At 41.6% G+C, this 19,067-nt stretch overlaps 1 protein-coding gene across 1 annotated transcript in view; it reads left to right on the forward strand.

Moving 5' to 3' along the window:
• The window catches only part of XKR4 (XK related 4), a 222,025-nt gene that overhangs the window by 132,654 nt on the left and 70,304 nt on the right, over positions 1 to 19,067 (forward strand). The window contains exon 2 of the mRNA XM_051612403.1: positions 9,810 to 10,009. Coding sequence (XP_051468363.1) covers positions 9,810 to 10,009 — 200 coding nt within the window. The remainder of the gene's footprint in view (positions 1 to 9,809; positions 10,010 to 19,067) is intronic.

Here is a 19,067-nt window from a genome sequence, read left to right on the forward strand (position 1 = left end):
AGAGAAAACAATAAACAACATGGGTTCTTGTGAATAACAGAGTGAACGTGTTCCCTCTTCCACATTGTGAGTCTGACCATGAGTTTGCTAGCTTACCACTGAAGGGTATCCTAATGAAAATGGCCCTGAAGTGGTGTGGGAAAAGTCAAGGGTATTTACCCTGGTAGCTGCTCTGCACTCCACCTCCATGTTGAACATTCCCCTTTGTTCTGTTCAGATTGATAAATAGCCCATGTCCCTCTGGAAATGGTCTGAGAGATGGATGTTGCGAGAGACTCACCCTATCCGGAGAGGCCTGAGTATATCCCTGTGTGCAGTGTGAATAATAAATACTGATACCCAGGAGAAGAGCCTGTCCCTAGACTGTGAGGTCTCCACATAGGGGAGACCACACACTCTGGTTTTCAGAGTGTGCCATTGTACACTTTGCTCCCGTGGAAACTAATACGGCATAAGGAAGGAGAAGGGTTCTTAATGCCTTATCCTGGTCTTATCTCTGTGTGGGAATGGGACCCAGCTTGGTTGCTTCTTCAGAGAGCTGGGAAATACACCTGGTACCCCAAGCTGAGAAGCCAGAGGCTCTGTTCTCCAGCTGTGCCCAGTTCTTAACAAGTGGTCCTTTCTCCAAATGCAGTCAAATAAGTAGTTGGGAGACAGATGTATCTTGCTTGCCAGTCTCACAAGGGGGGTTTTTGGGCCATTTCCAAGGCCTATCATCATAAATCTGTCATAACTGGGAAAGAACAGGGAAGCAATTCAACTCCTGCTGCAGCCCCAGGGGCTGGTGAAGTGAGGATGCCTATGATAATTATTATATTCCTGTGACAGCTGCGTGGTACGGATCTTTGGCCATGACTAATTGACTTTCCAGGGAATGCCTGAAGCTCCCTGAGGGATTCTGTGCTTTCCTGCTCCCTGATTCTTCTTGGTATCTCCAGACTGAGATACAGAGGCAAGCCAGGATTCAGTTCCCAGGGTACTTTGGGATGACTAACAGGCAGACAGGCTTGGAAGCAAATGGAAATATGACATGGAGAGAGAGGGAGAGAGGAGAAGGAGAGAAAGAAAATCCTTGTAAATCTCTTTTCATTGGGGTTCACAGAGACAGCTTTCCACATGGGCATCACTGAAAGGGTGCAAGGCTGAGGGGGAAAAAAACCAAACAAACAACAACAAAAGGAAACCGTCACACAGCAGATTGTAAAAGAAACAGGATTTGAATGTAGGTCTTTGGAGTGCCCTGGTGTTTATAAATAAAGAGCTGTTTCCCTAACTATTCTCAGTTGAGCATTGTTGGTTCAGGAAGTCCATATGGGCCCTTCCAACATGGCAGGAAAGGCCTCAGCTTCTCAAAGGACACAGAGTGTGGCAGATCTTTGCTGGTTTGGGAAGATGGTTGCCCTCAGAGGTCTGGTCTCACATGGGCATTGCTTCCAAGGCTGCAGCCACAGTGATACATAAGAATCTCCAGTGTTTCCTACAGGTGGAAACCAAGGGGTTTCTGAGGCCCAAAGTGATTTCATCAGCTTTTTGATGAAGCAGTGGCTGTGGTTAAAGAGCACACTGGTGTGCAGTGCCATGCAGATGAGAGCACAGCAGAACTCTTTAGTTGTGCTGCTGACCATGCCTAAGTGGCCTTGTCCCCTGATTGAAACAGGAAAGGCAGCTGTTACGCAGCAGCGGTGGCAATGTCTGTCTGAAGAAGCTCTGAGATACAAAGCTGCCAATGGCTGCAGCACACTACGTTTTTTTTGTTGTTGTTTGTTTGTTTTTTTGGTAATTTCTCTTCATTCTCCTTTTTAATTCTATTCCATGCTGCAGAAAATGCACTAATGTTTACTCTTGCAAAGTATGGGTGTCATGGTTTAACACTGGGCCGGCAATTAAACGAATGACAGATTGCTCTCTGTTAAGCCCCCTCCTTCCCCTGCCTGGGAAAAGAGGATAAGGGAGAGAGATTTTTAAGGGTTAGAAACTGAACTACACAGCTTTAATGAGACAGTAGCAAGGAAAATGAGAAGTAATGAAATATATACAAAAACACACTAAGACACTATTGTGCTCTCCCCTCACCCCCAATAATGCCCATGGCACCACTGACACTGCAGGGCAGGCTCTGGAAAAGTCCTAGACTCCTGGAGTCAGTGGCATACAGGAGCTGGGATGCAGGAATGCTGGGCTTGGGATCAAAGGCAGATAAACAAATAAAGTCCTTCCAGGATGCCAGCCATGGACAAAGAGAGCAAGCCCCTTTTGATCCCTCAAATTTATATCCATTATGACATGTATGGGATGGGGTACTTCGTTTAGTCAACTTTGGTCACCTGTCTGGTCTACTCCTCCCCAGAGAAGGGTCTCAGATGTGGCCCCTTATTAGCTTCTGGTTCCAGAGTGTAAGATGTTTTCTTCAGAACTAAGCAGTGGCCTTTGTTCTACATACCATTCTCTCGCAGTATCTATAAACATCAGTCATCAGTGCTAGAGGCAGACACTGACTGGAAAACAAGCTGTTAATTTCAGCAACTGCAGCCACTTAGAAGGGACTTAACTAAAAAATAAAATCTCAAAAAAGAAAATTAGTTCTATCCTGGCTCAAACCAGGACAATGGGGCAGCATCTTGAGGATCTGCAGCCACTGGCTGTATCACACCCCATGACAAAGTTAAGCCATCCCTGTCACCAGTGGTGACACCATCAGCTTCTTGCCCAGTGGCTCCACAGCTGCCAAGCTCCACCTGCCCCTGGGCCCCAGCTCTCAAGAGTGGAAAGCTGCTGTAAAGAGGAGCACCACAGGCAAGACGGGGACAGGCTGGCAGCATGGGGAGTCAGGATGCTGCAGAGCTGCTGGGCTGACAGGTAACACTGGGAGACAAGCACATACTGGGAATAGCTCAGTTTTGAAAACAGAAACATGGAAGTGATTAAACTAAATGGCAAAGTTGTAGGGGTACTTCTGTCTGATGTGACAGCACGTGATGGGCACAGTGTGGGGGTATAATCTCACTGTGTGTATCAGCAGAGCGCATGCTGCCCATCTCTCCAAGATCTGTGGGATGCAGAGGAAACAAAAGGACAGGAAAATGCTGTAAAGCCAGAGCATGGAATAGCTGAGCATCTGTGCTGTTCAATGCAAGCATGCAAGCATGCACCTCTCTTCCAGTAATAGGAGATTTGTTTCCTGGAGATGCCTTTGCCTTAGGTGGGGTTGAATCCAACTGCAGCTATACCCAGCAGTCAGGGGGGTAGGGGAGTAGGGGATGTCTTTAGATCACCCTGTGCCTACTCCTACCTGACCCTTCCATCTCCCTACACCAGTGGTTCATGTACTGAAAGTCTGCAGCTTGGTCATGTCAGGAAAGGAAGGAGAATGCTGGGGATGATTGGTTACGTTTGGGGAATTCAGATAGTAGCTAAATAGAGATGGCCATAAAAATTTAGATGACCATAAAGTGCTGCTGTAGTACTCACATGGCCGTTTGGGAAGGATCACTCAGTCACAGAAGATGCTGGGGAATGCTTTATAGATCATAATGAAACAGGTGTAATAATTTTGTTTATGTTCATAAAGTGCTTTGGTTTTGGAGTAAAGTTAAGTAAAGGAGATATTTCTCTGATATCTTAAGCACTGCAAGAGAAAATTAAATACAAGAAGTTAGGTTTTGGGTTTTATCTTTGTAATGATGGTATATACTAGAAATAAGTCGTCTAATGTCTCTTATGATTAAATACTCCTGGTGGGATCTGTCCTCACATGGACCTCCTCTCAGTGACACTGATGAGGATGCTGCACTCATAATTTAAAGTAAATTAAGCCCAGACTTTTGACTGCTGGTAAATTGCCAGAACCGTGCTTGGTTGGGCAAGCTTTGGTCACTGCTGCACTACAGAATGCATTTCAGTTTCCTTTTGCACATTAAACTTTAATGCTCCCATCAAAAAATAATTTGATTGGAAAATTAAAATTGGCTTCTTGTTCCTTTCTAGAAAAAGGAATTAAAACTGAAGGGATTTGTCCCTTTCTTCAGAACAAAAAGAAAAAGCATTAGTAAGTACTGATAAGGTAGTAAGTACTCCTGCTAAATAATTTTTTTTTTTTTTTTTTTTTTTAGTATTCAGGCACACCTAATAAAAAGGCACATAAGCAAAATAGAACAATCTGTTGTTATTTAACACGGCAAATATTGTTGAGATACAAATACAGTTAAGTTTTCTGTGGTAACCAGGCAACAGAAGAAAATACCACTTAACTGAATTGCTGTTTATTCTACTGTTTTTTAACTCTGCAGTAGTGATTTTTATTCTCCACACCTCGAACACAAAAAGAACAACTGTTTATGGTATGGCTAAATTGTTTAATGTACTGTTTGATACAGGGGCAAATTAGACATCAGAATAAATATCTAGAACTACTACAACTTGCTGTTAATGACTTTTGGTCTTCTTGCAAATGTTTCAGTAGATTATGTAACATAAGGAAATGTCCTTTACTGACTGGGGCAATTGTAATAAATAAAGACTACATGAGGCATGAAGTCAGAACATTTTCATTTTTGCAAAGAATGCAAATGGTCTCTCATTCATGTGTGTCATTCTGAGGACTTTTTAGATTAAGCACGTGGCAGCAATTCAGTCTTTGACACTTCTACACGGAAGATTTTTAGCAGAGCTGGGCATATTACCATCATATGGATGGTTGCATTAAGGTGAAAATCTGTAACAAGAAGTGCTCAAAGCCGTAGTCAGACTGTACTTGCATATGGCTCTGTGCTTGCATATGCATATACTTGTTCACATAGTCTAAATGAACAGCAACTAAACAAAACTCTTCCTTATCTTATTGGGTGCATTAGAAAGGGTGTGGTTAGTCGGTCAAGAGAGGTTCTCCTCCCCCTCTATTCTGCCTTGGTGAGGCTGCATCTGGAATATTGTGTCCAGTTCTGGGCCCCTCAGTTCAGGAAGGACAGGGAACTGCTCGAAAGAGTCCAGCGCAGAGCCACAAAGATGATTAAGGGAGTGGAACATCTCCCTTATGAAGAAAGGCTGAGGGAGCTGGGTCTCTTTAGTTTGGAGAAAAGGAGACTGAGGGGTGACCTCATCAATGTTTACAAATACGTAAAGGGTGAGTGTCAAGAAGATGGAGTTAAACTTTTTTTCAGTGATGACCAGTGATAGGACAAGGAGTAATGGATACCAATTGGAGCATAGGAGGTTTAAGGTGAATATCAGAATATTTTTTTTTTACTGTGAGAGTGACAGAGCACTGGAACAGGCTGCCCAGAGAGGTTGTGGAGTCTTCTTCACTGGAGACATTCAAAACCTGCCTGGACACGTTCCTGTGTGATGTACTCTAGGTGACCCTGCTCTGGCAGGGGGGTTGGACTAGATGATCTTTCGAGGTCCCTTCCAACCCCTAGGATTCTATAATTCTATGATCTCCAAAATCTCAACATGTGGCTAAAGATTTGCAATAAATTGTGTGGCTGGAAGAAAGGAGGTAAAGGCAAATGGCAAACTTTGGGATGGAAAGCCCAGAGGAGCTTAGAAGACTGAAAGATGTTGTTGGAACCCAAACTATGTGCAGCAAGAACATTCTAGTCCCACATGCATAGGAACAAAACATCCAGCAGCAATCAGGATTCTGTTTCTCTGTTCCACCTACTGTAAGCCTGCACTGTCTGTACTAATAAGAATAATATCTGTGAAGCACAATGGAGCAGCTTCTGAAATCACTTTGTAGGGAGAAGTAATGGGCATAAATGACACCCAGCTACTATGAAGTAAACAGGGTAAAAGCTCAAGCACTGTTAAATCACTGTCAAAAGCGTCTTCAGTTTCAGTGATACCAAGATACTCACCAAAAGCCCTCTATACAAGAGTAGATGAACTGTAGTCAGGTTAGTAATCTTCAGCTCTGATGCCAGTGGCATCTCAACTCTCTCTTCTGGAATACCTGACTCTGAGGAATTGCTTCCTGTTTGGAAAGGCAGCAAGGTCCAAACAGGATCACTACCTTGTAGTGGAGCTACAGCTGAGGAGAAGGTTTTTTTATCCATAAATTCAGGATAGAATATCACATTCCTAAGAATAAGGGAGAAAGGAGTGACATCATTCTGCACACAAAAAAGGGCAATTCGTCTCCATTATGGGCTTATGAAATCTCACCTGGGTTTGACTTTGCTGACTAAAAGCTATACCTTGCTCTTGCAGGAAGGTATTAGGTTGGTCAGCTGCCAATTCCTAGGGAATGAACCCTATGTGATTATTTACATTCATCCCAGTTAATCAATCAATGTTTGTAAAGCACTTCAAACTTGATAAACACTCCTATCACAACAACAAAAAAAAATAACATTTACATCTGTTCTTTCAGGTTCCTTGGCATCAGTTTACCCTAAAATGAGCCTAAGATATTTTCCAATGCAGAGCTGTTATTACTTCTTTCTGGAATAACTGTATGTAAGAGACACAACATGGGCGCACAGAAAGATGTGAGCTTCCACCAAAACAATACCAGAAGACCAAGATACAGAAATTCTTCAGGGCAGGAACTACCTCTGAGTGTGTCTTTATAGCATTGCTGACAGTAGGACTCCAGTGAGGGTGTCTAAGATGCAATTACATAATGCATATATATATAAAAAGGAATGTGTCATTACTGCAGTGTTCAGCTATATTTGGAAACCACAAAAAGAAAAGCACTTTCTCCCAATTATTTTTTTCTCTTTTTTTTTTTTTTTTACTTCACTATGGGGGGGGAAAGTGTCTTTGATATATGAAGCATTTTATGAGACCATCTTTTTATTTTAATAACTGCTAATTTGCACACCTAACATCAATTGCTGGTGCAATTAATTGTGGATGCAAATGAGAATATTTAGCTGTCTAATCCCCTGATTGTGCCTATAAATCAGTGACAGTAATTATGTGTGTAAATGCTCATTTCAGCCTGCAATTAATTTGGCCAAAAATTGATAGGACAGAAAAAAATACCACCCTAGGCTGAAATTTGCTCCCCAGCGTGTAAAAAGAGGCAGTATCTTCCTCCTCTACTTCTTGAGTCTAAACTGCAGAGAGCTAAGTAGACAAAGAGCAATGATTCCCCAGTCCCCAATAACTCACTGCCATTGTTTCACAATAAAGTGCAATGGGAGAGGAAATATTTCCATAAGAGTTCATTAATCACAACATATTTGCCATGCAAAGCCACTCTGCAGAGCAGGTAAAGAACCCTAGGGGACGTTGCCTGGCACAGCATGTCATTTTTGTAAGAGGAAAAGTATTTTTTGCACAAACGTTGTAGAACTGAAGTTGCAGATGGCTCCACTGGCAGAGCTGGAGCCTCCTGGCACCAGCCTTGGCAGCTGAAGCTACTTTGGTCTTTATAGCAAGGGTTAGTGATGTCTCAAAAGAAGGATGCTGAAGATGCTTGTCTGCCCCCATATGTGCAGTATTCCCAGGTGTGTCCCTTGGGAGGACATGCAAGACAGACCAAACAAACCCCACCCAAAAGCTAAACTGCAGAAGGAAATCCAAGTCTTACCTGTCTCTGTTGTGCTGCAGGACACTAATGAGAGGTCTAGGAACAATTAAACTAATTGTGACTGAAAACCTAGGGGTCCAATGGGCCCCAATAGCACAACCACACAGCAAAAGATGCCTTTCCAGCTCAGTGGCTTCTTTCAGATCTGGGCAGCAGGCCATTTTACTTTACCTAACCCTGAGGACATGGGAGAGCCCCTGTTATTCCGTCATACTCTAACCCATCTAGACCTGCTCAGTGATTTGTACAAGAGGTAGGGTTGGCATCTTGTTTACTGTACCTCTGTGGTCTCGTTGTCTGAGTGGTTCTTTGCTGCTTCACTCCCACGTGGGACTTTGATAAAATTGAAAGCCACCTGGTGTGATTTTAATTTAAATGTGAATTTAATGTGTTTTCCTTTTATATTGCAGTGATGTGCACTGTCAAGAGAAATGCTGCAGGCTCAGATCCGGCCTCTCAGCTGTTTCTCTGTGCTACTCCCTATTTTTGTTTGATTCATATTCCAGAATAAATCTGTTGCTCTGCAGTATTGTGTGCATTGGGTACAAGGGTACATTGAGTACAAGGGTACATTTGGTACAAGCACAGTGGTCATTCTTTGAGGGGGCAACAGAGTCCTGGGCTCTTCTGACAGTTAGAGGCCAAAAATCTACTCACTGGCAGAAGATACTTCCAGAGTTACAACTGAACAGAAAAAGGATGAAAGGTTGCCTGCAGCCTATGTGTAAAGAAGCCCCACAATTCAGCTGTTATGAAAAGGGTTTTAAGACAAAGACTTGCAAAAATGAGGAGAAATACTGACATATTTTATCGTAACGAATTAAAACAATTCATATTGGAAGCGGTTAAAATTTGCTAATTTTTTTCTTACTATAAAATATAAGCTCACAAAAAAAAAAAAAAAAAAAAAAGTGCTGTGAAAACATATTAAAAAGACCACAAGGAAATGCTTGCAGGATGGTGATGTGAAAGATTCAGCAAGAAAAAGAGAAACAGATATCCCCATCAGTTAGTACCCCAACAGGGCACTCTGGTGGGATGCAAGACACCCTGATGCAAAACAATATCTTAATCTTCAGGTTTTTCATTAAGTGAGACTGTTTTTTCAACCAGCCTTAATTAGTTTTAAATGAAAATTGTAGGAGCAAGGTGGGAGCCTATACTTTCTGACAGAGAATGACAGAGAGCAGATTAGAATAGCAGAGCAGATCAAAGGCCACACAGAGTGGTTGCTGTGCTGTGAGTATGTCATAGAATCATGGAATCATGGGTTGGTTTGAGTTGGAAGGGACTTTAAAGATCATCTAGTTCCAACCCCTCCTGCCATGGGCAGGAACACCTTCCACTAGACCAGGTTTCTGACCAGGTGTCATGGGAAACTACTGCAAGCTCTGCAAGGGTCACAAAAACGTCACAGCAGCTGGGTAGCTTGGCCATCAGAAGACATCCCTTGCTTTCTAAAACCGCTCATTGCTTCTGCACCCACTGAAATCTATTTAATTGGTTGGTCACCAGGTGTTTGTCCCCGTGTTTACACAGGCCACCAGAGCTGGCATGTGCTTGCTGACCACTCCTTTTCACATCTCCTGGTTACTACTGCCAACAGCAGCAGCCTGTTGGGCTCCTCGGTCCTGTTTCTTCTTACTGCTGCTGCTGCACGGGAGCTATCATAGTGAGTCACTTCCAATCACCAAGGGAACTTGCAGCCAGATCTCTGCTCCTCCTAAAATAGAAACTCACAGCTACCTCTTCTCTCCTCCTAAAATAATCCAGCTATGAGAAAAAAGCACTGAAAATTTGGCAGTATCTGAATATGATACTCAATACGTTAGACAGGTGGAAAAGCAGGACAATGAGCTCAGCCACAGCAGGGCCCCAGGCTAAGACCACCCCAGGTTCACAGTGTGGGTCGTCTTCCAAGTCCTCATAGAGCCACACAGAAAGGTTATCAGGTCTTTGCAGGTTCTGAGTAGAGACCCTTGCAGAATCACCTTTTCCCCAACCATTATTTGAAAAAAGTCTTGAGGAAGGCTGTGTAATCAACACATACCCCTTGTATTTCAACCAAGAAAGCTGGGTCCTTGGAAGGCAAGTTTTTCTTCAGTTTAGTTTACTCTTATCAACTATTACAAATTGTAATACTATAATCCTTTTAAATAAATGTTCATTACTCTGAAGTATATTGAAAAAAAAGTCAGTTATTTTCGAGCAGATGTGTTACCTGTAAAATATCATCCTGCATTTCTGTAACCCCTCTCTTTATCCCTAGGTATTTCCACACAATATACTTGGGTATCCGGAGCCGACAAAGTGGAGAGAATGACAGATGGCGCTTTTATTGGAAAATGGTGTATGAGTATGCAGATGTGAGTATGCTGCATTTGCTAGCCACGTTTCTGGAAAGTGCACCACAGCTGGTCCTGCAGCTCTGTATTGTTGTACAGACTCGTAGACTCCAGGCTATCCAAGGTAGGGGTTCATTTAATCTGTTTGGGTTTTTATCATTTTAGGAAGATGTAATTTCTCTATATACATATTTATCCTTCTTTCAAACTGCTGTGTGTCTTGTACTCCTGCCATATGAGCAGATCTTGCCTGCTAGCTGCTATTAAGCTGTTAACAATGACTGTCAAGAAAGCCAGTGGTTTGGAGTTTTTTAGCCTTTCTTATTGTCTCTGGGTTGTGGGTAGGATTTATAATGTTTTGCTTTCTGCATATGCTTGTACTAGAAGAGCTCTTCTGTTTATCCACTGAGCCAATGTGAAAATTGCATCAATCAAGCTATTGCTCTTCTACCTATGCTTCTTTTTGTGAATGTAACTTCAAACTGCAATAATTGAGGTTCATATGGTATTATGCAAAACAGAAAATGACACAGCAAGAAACAACTATTTTGTGAAGAAAATGCCCGTGTCTGTGGAATACATGACCATCAGTTCTTGGCCATGTTTATCTGAAATAACACAAGTCAGCTCTTGACCATTGCAACAATATTAATTCCTTCAAGCTCTGGATTTCAGCAAGCATGATTTCTTTTTTTAGAATGGTAAATGCCTGCATATGTCCTGCCATACACAGATAGAAGAATATTTCCTTCTCTGTTGCTTTTTTTTTTTTATGCCACTTTTGGTTACCTGACAGCTTTCCTTTTGATTTGCACTGTTGTTTTGCCTCATGGCTGTGCCTGGCCAGAAATTATCAGCAAAGGAATGAGGTAAATGAGAACTTGGGATCCAGAAGGTGACACAAATGTCATGAGGTAGTGAGGAGTGAAGGGAGGAGGGGCAGAGGAGCAAAGGGACAGAGGAAGGAAGGAAATGCAGCAGTTGTGCCATTTGTTTTTAAGAAACAACTCATGTGCTTCTCATGAAATCACAGAATCATTCTGGTTGGAAAAGACCCTTAAGATCATAAAGCCCAACCATTAACCCAACTCTACCGAGTCCAGTGCTAAAGCATGTTCCTAAGCACCACAACTACCTGGCTTTTAAACATCTCCATGGATGGTGATTCAACCAACTCCCTGGGCAGCCTATTCTATTATTTAATTACCCTTTCAGTTAATAAGTTTATTCTAATATCTAATGTAAACCTCCTCTAGCACATCTTGAGCCCATTTTCTCTTGTCCTGTTGCCTCCAACCTCCCTTCAAGTAGTTGTAGAGAGCAAGAAAGTCTCCCCTCAGCCGCTTTTCTCCAGTTCTCTCAGATGCTCCTCACAGGACTTATTCTCCAGACCTTTCACAAACTTTATTGCCTTTCTTTGGGCTCACTTGCTTCCCACTAGGTAGATGAAGACAGCAACTAGCCTTCCCTTAGTATTCCCAGCTTCAGGCTGAACAAGCTCAGCCCCCTCAGCCCTCACTGGATCATCAAATGCCTCTGCCTCTTAACCAGTTCTAACAGCACTACATGGGACCTCAGTTTATTGGTACAAAACACCCCACACTGGGGCTCCAACGAATAGAAACTACTCCATATGCAGCCTCCAAAATGCTGCAAAAAGGGGCATAACCCCTTCCCTCAGTCTGATTGTGACACTCATGCTAATGCAGTCCTGCATGCTAAGGACCTTCATCAAAATCCACCTTCACATCTAGCCTAACAGAAAAAATGTGAAGTAAAAGAACAAGATATCTGGGTAGGTTATACAGTATCTTCCAGAGCAGATGAGAAACGTGTTATGAAGCCAACACAAAAGTACAAAACAAACCAAAAAAAAGCTAACCAATGACCCAATAACCCACGTGTGCCAGAAATGCAGCAGCGAGCTGCCAAGGCAGGGAGCAGACCACCCTCCAGTCTTATTTTCTGAGATCCTCTGATCACTGCATCAACACAGTGTCAGAAAAACTTTATTCCTGGAAGACTTTTCTTGTCCTAAAATACAAGGATTTCTGGTATTTTTCATCTAAATGAACTAATGGTTTACCGAGAAATGTGAAAAACTCAGAACCACTTTCCGATGAGCTGAAGTCTGTTACAGTGCCACTGTACAAGATAAAACTATGACAGCACCTTGCTCCCAAAGGCTCTGGGTGCAGTTAGCTTCTTATGAGTAACATGCAGCGAGACTGATGGGGTGAAAAAGGACTGGGAACATTGTGGGTAACTGAAGACCTTGATCCTGGGCGGTTTCCTGGGGATAAATCAGAGGCTTTTCATTTACCTCCCCTTTGAGCTGTCATTTAATAAAAGCTGTCCTGCTTCCTGTGTTTTTGGATCTGTTTCTTTAAATCTAAAACTCTGTCACATCCAGTGGAAAAGAAAGCCAAAGTTTCTATTTTAATTAGTTGGTGCTCTCTGCAAGAAAGGTTACCTAAGCACTGGCTACAGCTGTTTCTCAAAATGGTGCTGCCCCACAGTAACCAGTCCAAACTATTATCATTCAGGAGAAGGGGTTATCACTTCAAGAAGCTTTATCCCTCCGGAAAAAGGGACTCCAAAGAGAGGTTTAGGAGAAGAACATAGCCAGAACACTGTATGGTCAACTCTAATTTAGATATCTCCATGAACTATTCAAACAGAAGGCCTCTCGCCCTCATTTTAGTGCAATAACAGATCTGTCTATGAGAAACCTGGCTGGTGAGTAGGCACTAAGCCTGTGATGTACTCTGCAAGTTGTTGTTAATTAGAGAAAAACTGAAATGCTTCAATTTAAAAGGCAAAGATGGTTCCTGAAGCCTGCAATCAGCTCTGTGAAATCTATGTATCAGAAAGCAGGAAGGAATACAACTATAATTATGGATTTCAGCTGAGAAGACTCAAAATATTTACTTATCCTTTCTTCCCCCATTTTCTTCCATTTCCTAAGGAGAAAAAGCTCCATTTAAAAAAGCTAAGAAAATTTAAAAAGATTGTAGCATTTTCTTAAACAGTAGTACCATTATATTCTCCTGATGAAAGCTAGTATCTTTTAGTACATTGCCCTCTGTGAAAATCCTTTTTCTGTTCTCTCACCTTTTTAAGGAAATGTTAAGGATAATGCATTGCTCTATAGGATGGTAGATTTGCTGTGAGGCTGCATAAGGAGAGCATAATTTCTCTCAGTGGTATCATGCTACAACTGGGTGTTTTAAAAGGCCTAGCCGTAAGGTATATGCTTCTGCTAGCTATCCACTCACTGAGCCTGTTACAGAGATTTCTAACATGGATCAATAAACAGTGTGTTTGATTAATTTTATTTATTCAGAGAATGCTACTTGGGTTTTATTACTGTTCTTTTAGTTCTCTATTCTGCAGGACAAAGTTATCATGGCAATTAAAGGGTGCCATCACTGGTCCATGTTCTTAAATTTATATCCCATCACAAACCACAAATTTGGCTTGGGAAATGTATGATGCTGGAAATATCTTGGCTTATAAGCAGGGCATTTCTAATATCAAGCCATTAATGAGCTCAAGAAAAACTGTTAAATATTTTACTTATGAAATTGTATATTTTCATCCTAAATGCACCAAAGTAGCATCATTCCCAGCAGGAGAATGGCATCAGGCTGACTGAAGATTCCCCATTTTGTACTGGGTGTTGGCTAGGTATGGATTATTTCCTATTTCAGTCCTTAAGCCCTGCTAATCAAGGTAATAAATACATACAGGCACATTCATATGTCCTTATGAAAATCATAAAAAATATTGTGCCATGTATGCAAAACGCTCCCTCTCAGTCTTCCATACATTGCATTGAGGCCTCTTCAGAAGCCCTGAGGACACACCACAATGATCCTTTAGCAGTTGCTTGGGCTCCCCCAAGCTTGAATGAAATAGAATAATATAATCATAGAACCATTCAGGTTGGAAAAGACCCTTGAGACCACCGAGTCCAACCATCATCATACAAAGTTCTCCCCTAAACCATATCCACCAACACCACATCCAAACGACCCTTTAAACACATGCAGGGATGGTGACTCAACCACCTCCCTAGGCAGCCTGTTCCAGTGTCTAACCACTCTTTCTGTGAAAAAAAATTTCCTAATGTCCAGTGTAAACCTCCCCTGTTGCAGCTTGAAGCTATTCCCTCTTGTTCTGTCACTAATTACCTGTGAGAAGAGACCAGCACCCACCTCTCTACAATGTCCTTTCAGGTAGTTGTAGAGACTGATGAGGTCTCCCCTCAGCCTCCTCTTCCTCAGGCTAAACATTCCCAGCTCCTTCAAGTGTTCTTCATAAGATTTATTTTCTAGTTTATGATGTAAACTTTTAGCAAGGATTGCATAGCACTGTGCCTTGATTGCTGCAAGAGAACATTGCTGTTCTGGGGGGCCACAGCCAGCCATTATGGAGTGGCATCTCTTTTCTGCATTGGCACCTGGAGAAGTCCGAGTGATACCAAAACAGTACCTAAATGCTTATCTAAAAATCTGATTCTTCAGCCTACAACCAGCAGCCAGATCCCTCCCCAGAGGGAAGGAGTGAAACTGCCTATGGGAGAAGGAGATGATTTCTCTGTTCTAATTCCTAAGAAGAAAACTTGAGTGTGATGCTGAACTCAGCTGGAGCTGTGCTAGCCCCCTCTTACCTCTGGTTGCATCCCTCTGGCACTTTTCCTCATTGCTAACTTGGTTGAGTTTCAGTGGGACCCAGCTGGACTCCCTGAGGCAGGGTGGTGTCACACAACTGGTAGTTCCAGCCCTGGAGAGGCAGGGGGGATGTGACATCAGGGTGGGTAGGGAGGGTAAGGGCTGTCCCTTTCTGTGGCACCTTCTTTTTGGAATCAAATCTGCAGACTGGCAGTCATCCCTTGGCACTCTCCTTTTACTTCCTTCGATCTTCCGACAATGGCATTTGATTTTAGAAAGACTTTCCATCTTAAAATTAGTAAAACTGGCAAGCAAAAAATCCTGCTGATCATCCAATTGGAAAGAGACTCCTATCTGTTAGCATACTGAAGTCTTACTCAAGAGCATGGTATTCTAGCTGCTCCTGGAGGAGCAGATAGTCAAGATTACTTCCTGGGTTTACTATAGATTTCATTATTTATGCAGTATTAATTACTACATTGTTTAAATTATAGGTTTGCTTCTCATTCCTGTTTACTGCATATTATGCTGTCTAGTCAACACTTATTTCTTCATCAGCCCCTGGAGAGTTTGATCTGATTTCTCCATGCAGTAGTATTAATTAAAGTCTATATCAAAGTTTAATCAAAGTCTAATCAAAGTTTCTATCACATACAGCTGCAGTTCTCAAAACACAATATTAGCACAGAAGCAAAATTAGAGGTTCAGAACAATGTATAAATTCCTCAGGTTTCACTGAAGTCACCACACTCCCAACAGAGCTGCTGGATCCTGCTGAAACTACATTTCCATGAAATCTCCCCAGTCAACCATTTTCCCATTTTCTATTGCTCTGTTGGAAACTCCTGTGCTGTTCATCTGCTGACACCACAGCCAGTGTCCAAGAGTTCAGGGTGCCACCGAGCATCACCCTCTGGTCCTTCCACTGGAAACAAATTGCTGTTCCTGCCTGAGCTGGACAAGAAGTTCAGAGACTTTCTAGCAGTTTATTACATGGCTGACAGTCCTAAGTTTATCAGGCAGAAGGAAATTATGTGTTAGCTAGTTCAATAAAAAATCCTCTGGCAAAGCTCATCTTCGTGCATCAGGAATTCAAACTCTTTTCATATCAGCGCAAGAAACTGAAATTCATTTAAGTCTTTACAATATATATTTTTTGAGGACAACACTATGCTTTTACATGGCTTTTCTTTTTTCGTGACCTTCACAGCAATTTTGGATTGCTCTGTTAAGTGCTGCCTACTTTTGCAGTGCTCTTAAAATAAATAAAATATTCTGATGTAAACTCTTCTATAATTCAATGTATATTTGTATGGAAATAAGGTGCAGCACTTGAGTTCTGGGCAAGCTGCCATTGCTTTTCTCATGTTGTCAAGGTTTTGCACCACTGCAGTCCAGCACCCAACCTTTCCAAAGAGAAAGAAAAGCAGAGCAAGCAATCGTCACAGATTCTGACTGCAACTTTGGCAAAACGGATTTTCAGTGACAAGGATGACCAAATATGATATACTGTGGAGTAAATGTGACTTATGCAAACTAATTTTAAACTGATCTGTAGGTCCCTTTGTGAGTCTTAAAATGTTATCTTGCACTTACTAGGATGGAGCCATCATTATTAGCACACCCTTGATTCTGACAGGACAGAAGAGGACTCCCTGAAGGCGATTGTGTCTTATAATCCATTTCCTAACCTGATTACAATCTTAAAACTAGTTATACCCTTTGTATCTGATATACCAGTTGGAAGTTTAATACTTTGATTGAAAGAGACCTGCTGCTGCTGTCCTGCCTTTTTAATTTCATCAGCAGTCTGTCCCTATTTATTCTTGTGTCATCCCTGTTTTTACACTTGTTCCCTAAGGAAATGAGGTTCCTGTGATTATATAGTCCATTTCTGTCCTTCAGTCCTGACTTTTAAGAACTTCTGATCCATTGCACTATTTCAATCAAATATAAAATAACAGCCAACATCTCAAAGAAAATTACATTTCTTTAAATGTTGTGAAAAGCGCAGCCAAGTCAGAGGGAAAAAAAAACAAGTGAGAGCCTCCACTAAAAAGAAGAGCAGGCAGACTTCAGCTGTTACTCTTTTTATTGGGGACCAGCCACCAGCCAGTCCAAATACACATCCTTCCAGACAAGACATTGAACTGCCCAATGGGACTATGGTGATGGACAGATGGGATTAGGGAATGAAAGGCACTCTGATGGAAAAGTAAGAATCATTCCTCCTGCTGCTCATAATCTCATCACATGAGAGGTTTTGCATTCCCTTGATTATCTTCATAGATTTTCCCCTCATCAGTTCCAGTCTGAATTCATCTTTCATGAATATGGATGACCAAAAGTGTACAGACTACTCCAGATGACATTTCTCCAGAGCTCTCATAATTCTCATGGCAGTATCTCACTAGGTATGATCTAGGATTGCAATTCCCTTTTGACTCAGGCTTTGTACTGGTTAATCCTAGTTATTTCATTTAAAACACACAGGCTCTTCTGGTGCTTTGTCACTCTGATGAGGCTTGAATTACATAAAAAAAATTATTAGCAACTAAATGCATGTAATGAAATTTTATCTCATTTCTACTTTTCCAGCCTGCAAGCTACTACTGATTTTTCCATGTATCACTCTCCTTTTCTACATTGATAATGTATCTCAAAACCTAATTAGTATATTACTTTCAAAAAACAAGGTCATTAAGAAAAACATTCAGACAAGATTGGTTCCAGCAATCCTACTCCAGCCCCAGAGTTTTTCAATAGCATTTCAACATAATCTTGCAGTATCTTTCTTTAACTAGTTCCTTTATCTGCCTTAGCTATCTTCTGTTAATCCCCGTCTACTCAAGCTTCACCAGGACTTTCCCACTAGCATGGTAATCACTATTCTGCCAAAGATTTGGTAGATTAGATCTGCCACATTTTATTTGTTGAGAAATGAGTTATAAAAGAAAGCTATGAAGTTAGCCTAGCTTCTGTGGCTCTCTTATGTACTACTTTTTGCAGGTATCTGTTATTTTTCATCTTCAGTTGTGTCTACTTTTATTTTCAATTAGTTTTTGCTTCAAAGTTGCTCTAAACCTTTGTGTTGTATTGAAGCCTACATCGTAGGCCTGTTTTAGCCAGGTACTTGTGAAATGCACCAGACTGCCTCTTTCCACTCACATGACACCAGTTCTGAGTGGAGCAACTTTCTTAGGATTCTTCTCACCAGCAGCGGGATTTCATACACTGGCCTGAATCCTGAAATAGAGGTTATCTGGTTGCACTGGGTGAAAACAAGGAGCTTCAAGTTTTGCTTCTTCACAGATTTACTTTCTGTTCTCATTTCCTATCAGCTGGCTCTGTCTTTGAGCCCTTGTGTCAAGAGCCCTTACTGAAAATGGAGCTATAAGGCACAGCCTTCATTGCTGATCATACTTTTTCCATTTCCATCTAGGCCCCATTTTGAGCATACAAATAGGTTTTGAGGGTTTTTCAAGAAGTTTTTTTGCTGTGCATGGTTTAAAAGCTCCAGAAATTCTTCTTTATTTTGCTTTAAAAAAAACCTCAAGTCTCCTCCACAGAGAAGTCCCTGAACACTTAACTTCTGCTGCCTTCACACATTTCTTTAAAATTCTGATACAGAGACATACTAACAGATCTATTTTTGTTTATCCTTCCATTTTATTTAAAATAAACCAACATTCATGTGATCCAGTGCTATTTTTTACAATTAGCTGTCCTATAACAACCTCAATACTTTCTGACACTAAGTTTAGAAAGAAGCCTCTCTGCTTTCTATCAGAAAATCTGTCAGTTGTCACACCCAAGAATATCTGGGCTGCCTTCATTAGCATTTGTTCTCCAGTCTATATCTGCAAAATTGAAGTCTGCCATAGAGAGACAATTCTCTGCAGAATTTCTCCCTGCAATAACAGTTTGAATATCACTATACATATCCAAATTTAACTCTGGAATTCTACAGCAGGCTTTAACGACTACCCACTATCTTTCCCCAAAGTAATTTTGTATGCAAACAGAATCTACTTTATTTGGGATCCCTTTCTGAAACATCAGTCTTATTCCGCTCACACACCCTGCTTTTACCATTATTTCCATCTTTTCTGAATACCAGCTCCCTTTCAATACTTAAGTCCAGGGAGTGATTATGAGTCCATGATGTTTCCATCACCCTGTAGTTCTCTTTGTAACCCTGTAGTGCTTTATGTCCTGAATGCACGACTTTATTTCTTGCACTTCCAGATATCCTGTCCCTGTCCATTCATCTCTCTATAGGTATGATACACCAATACAACTTGTAAATGTAAAAGAGACAACGTACACAATGTGGCAGGTATTGTCAGGAAGATAAGGAGTTGGCAGAGTGGTGGCATTGTTTCTTAGCACATTTATAACAAAACCAGGGTACAGGACCTAAAGCTCTGAAAGCCAACCAGAGAAGATGTTAGTGAGTGTTTTTCTTCTTTCTGTTTAAGTGCAGTAACCCTAATTTCTCTAGCA

Source organism: Apus apus, chromosome 2 (genome assembly GCF_020740795.1).
Source record: "Apus apus isolate bApuApu2 chromosome 2, bApuApu2.pri.cur, whole genome shotgun sequence".
NCBI lineage: Eukaryota > Metazoa > Chordata > Aves > Apodiformes > Apodidae > Apus > Apus apus.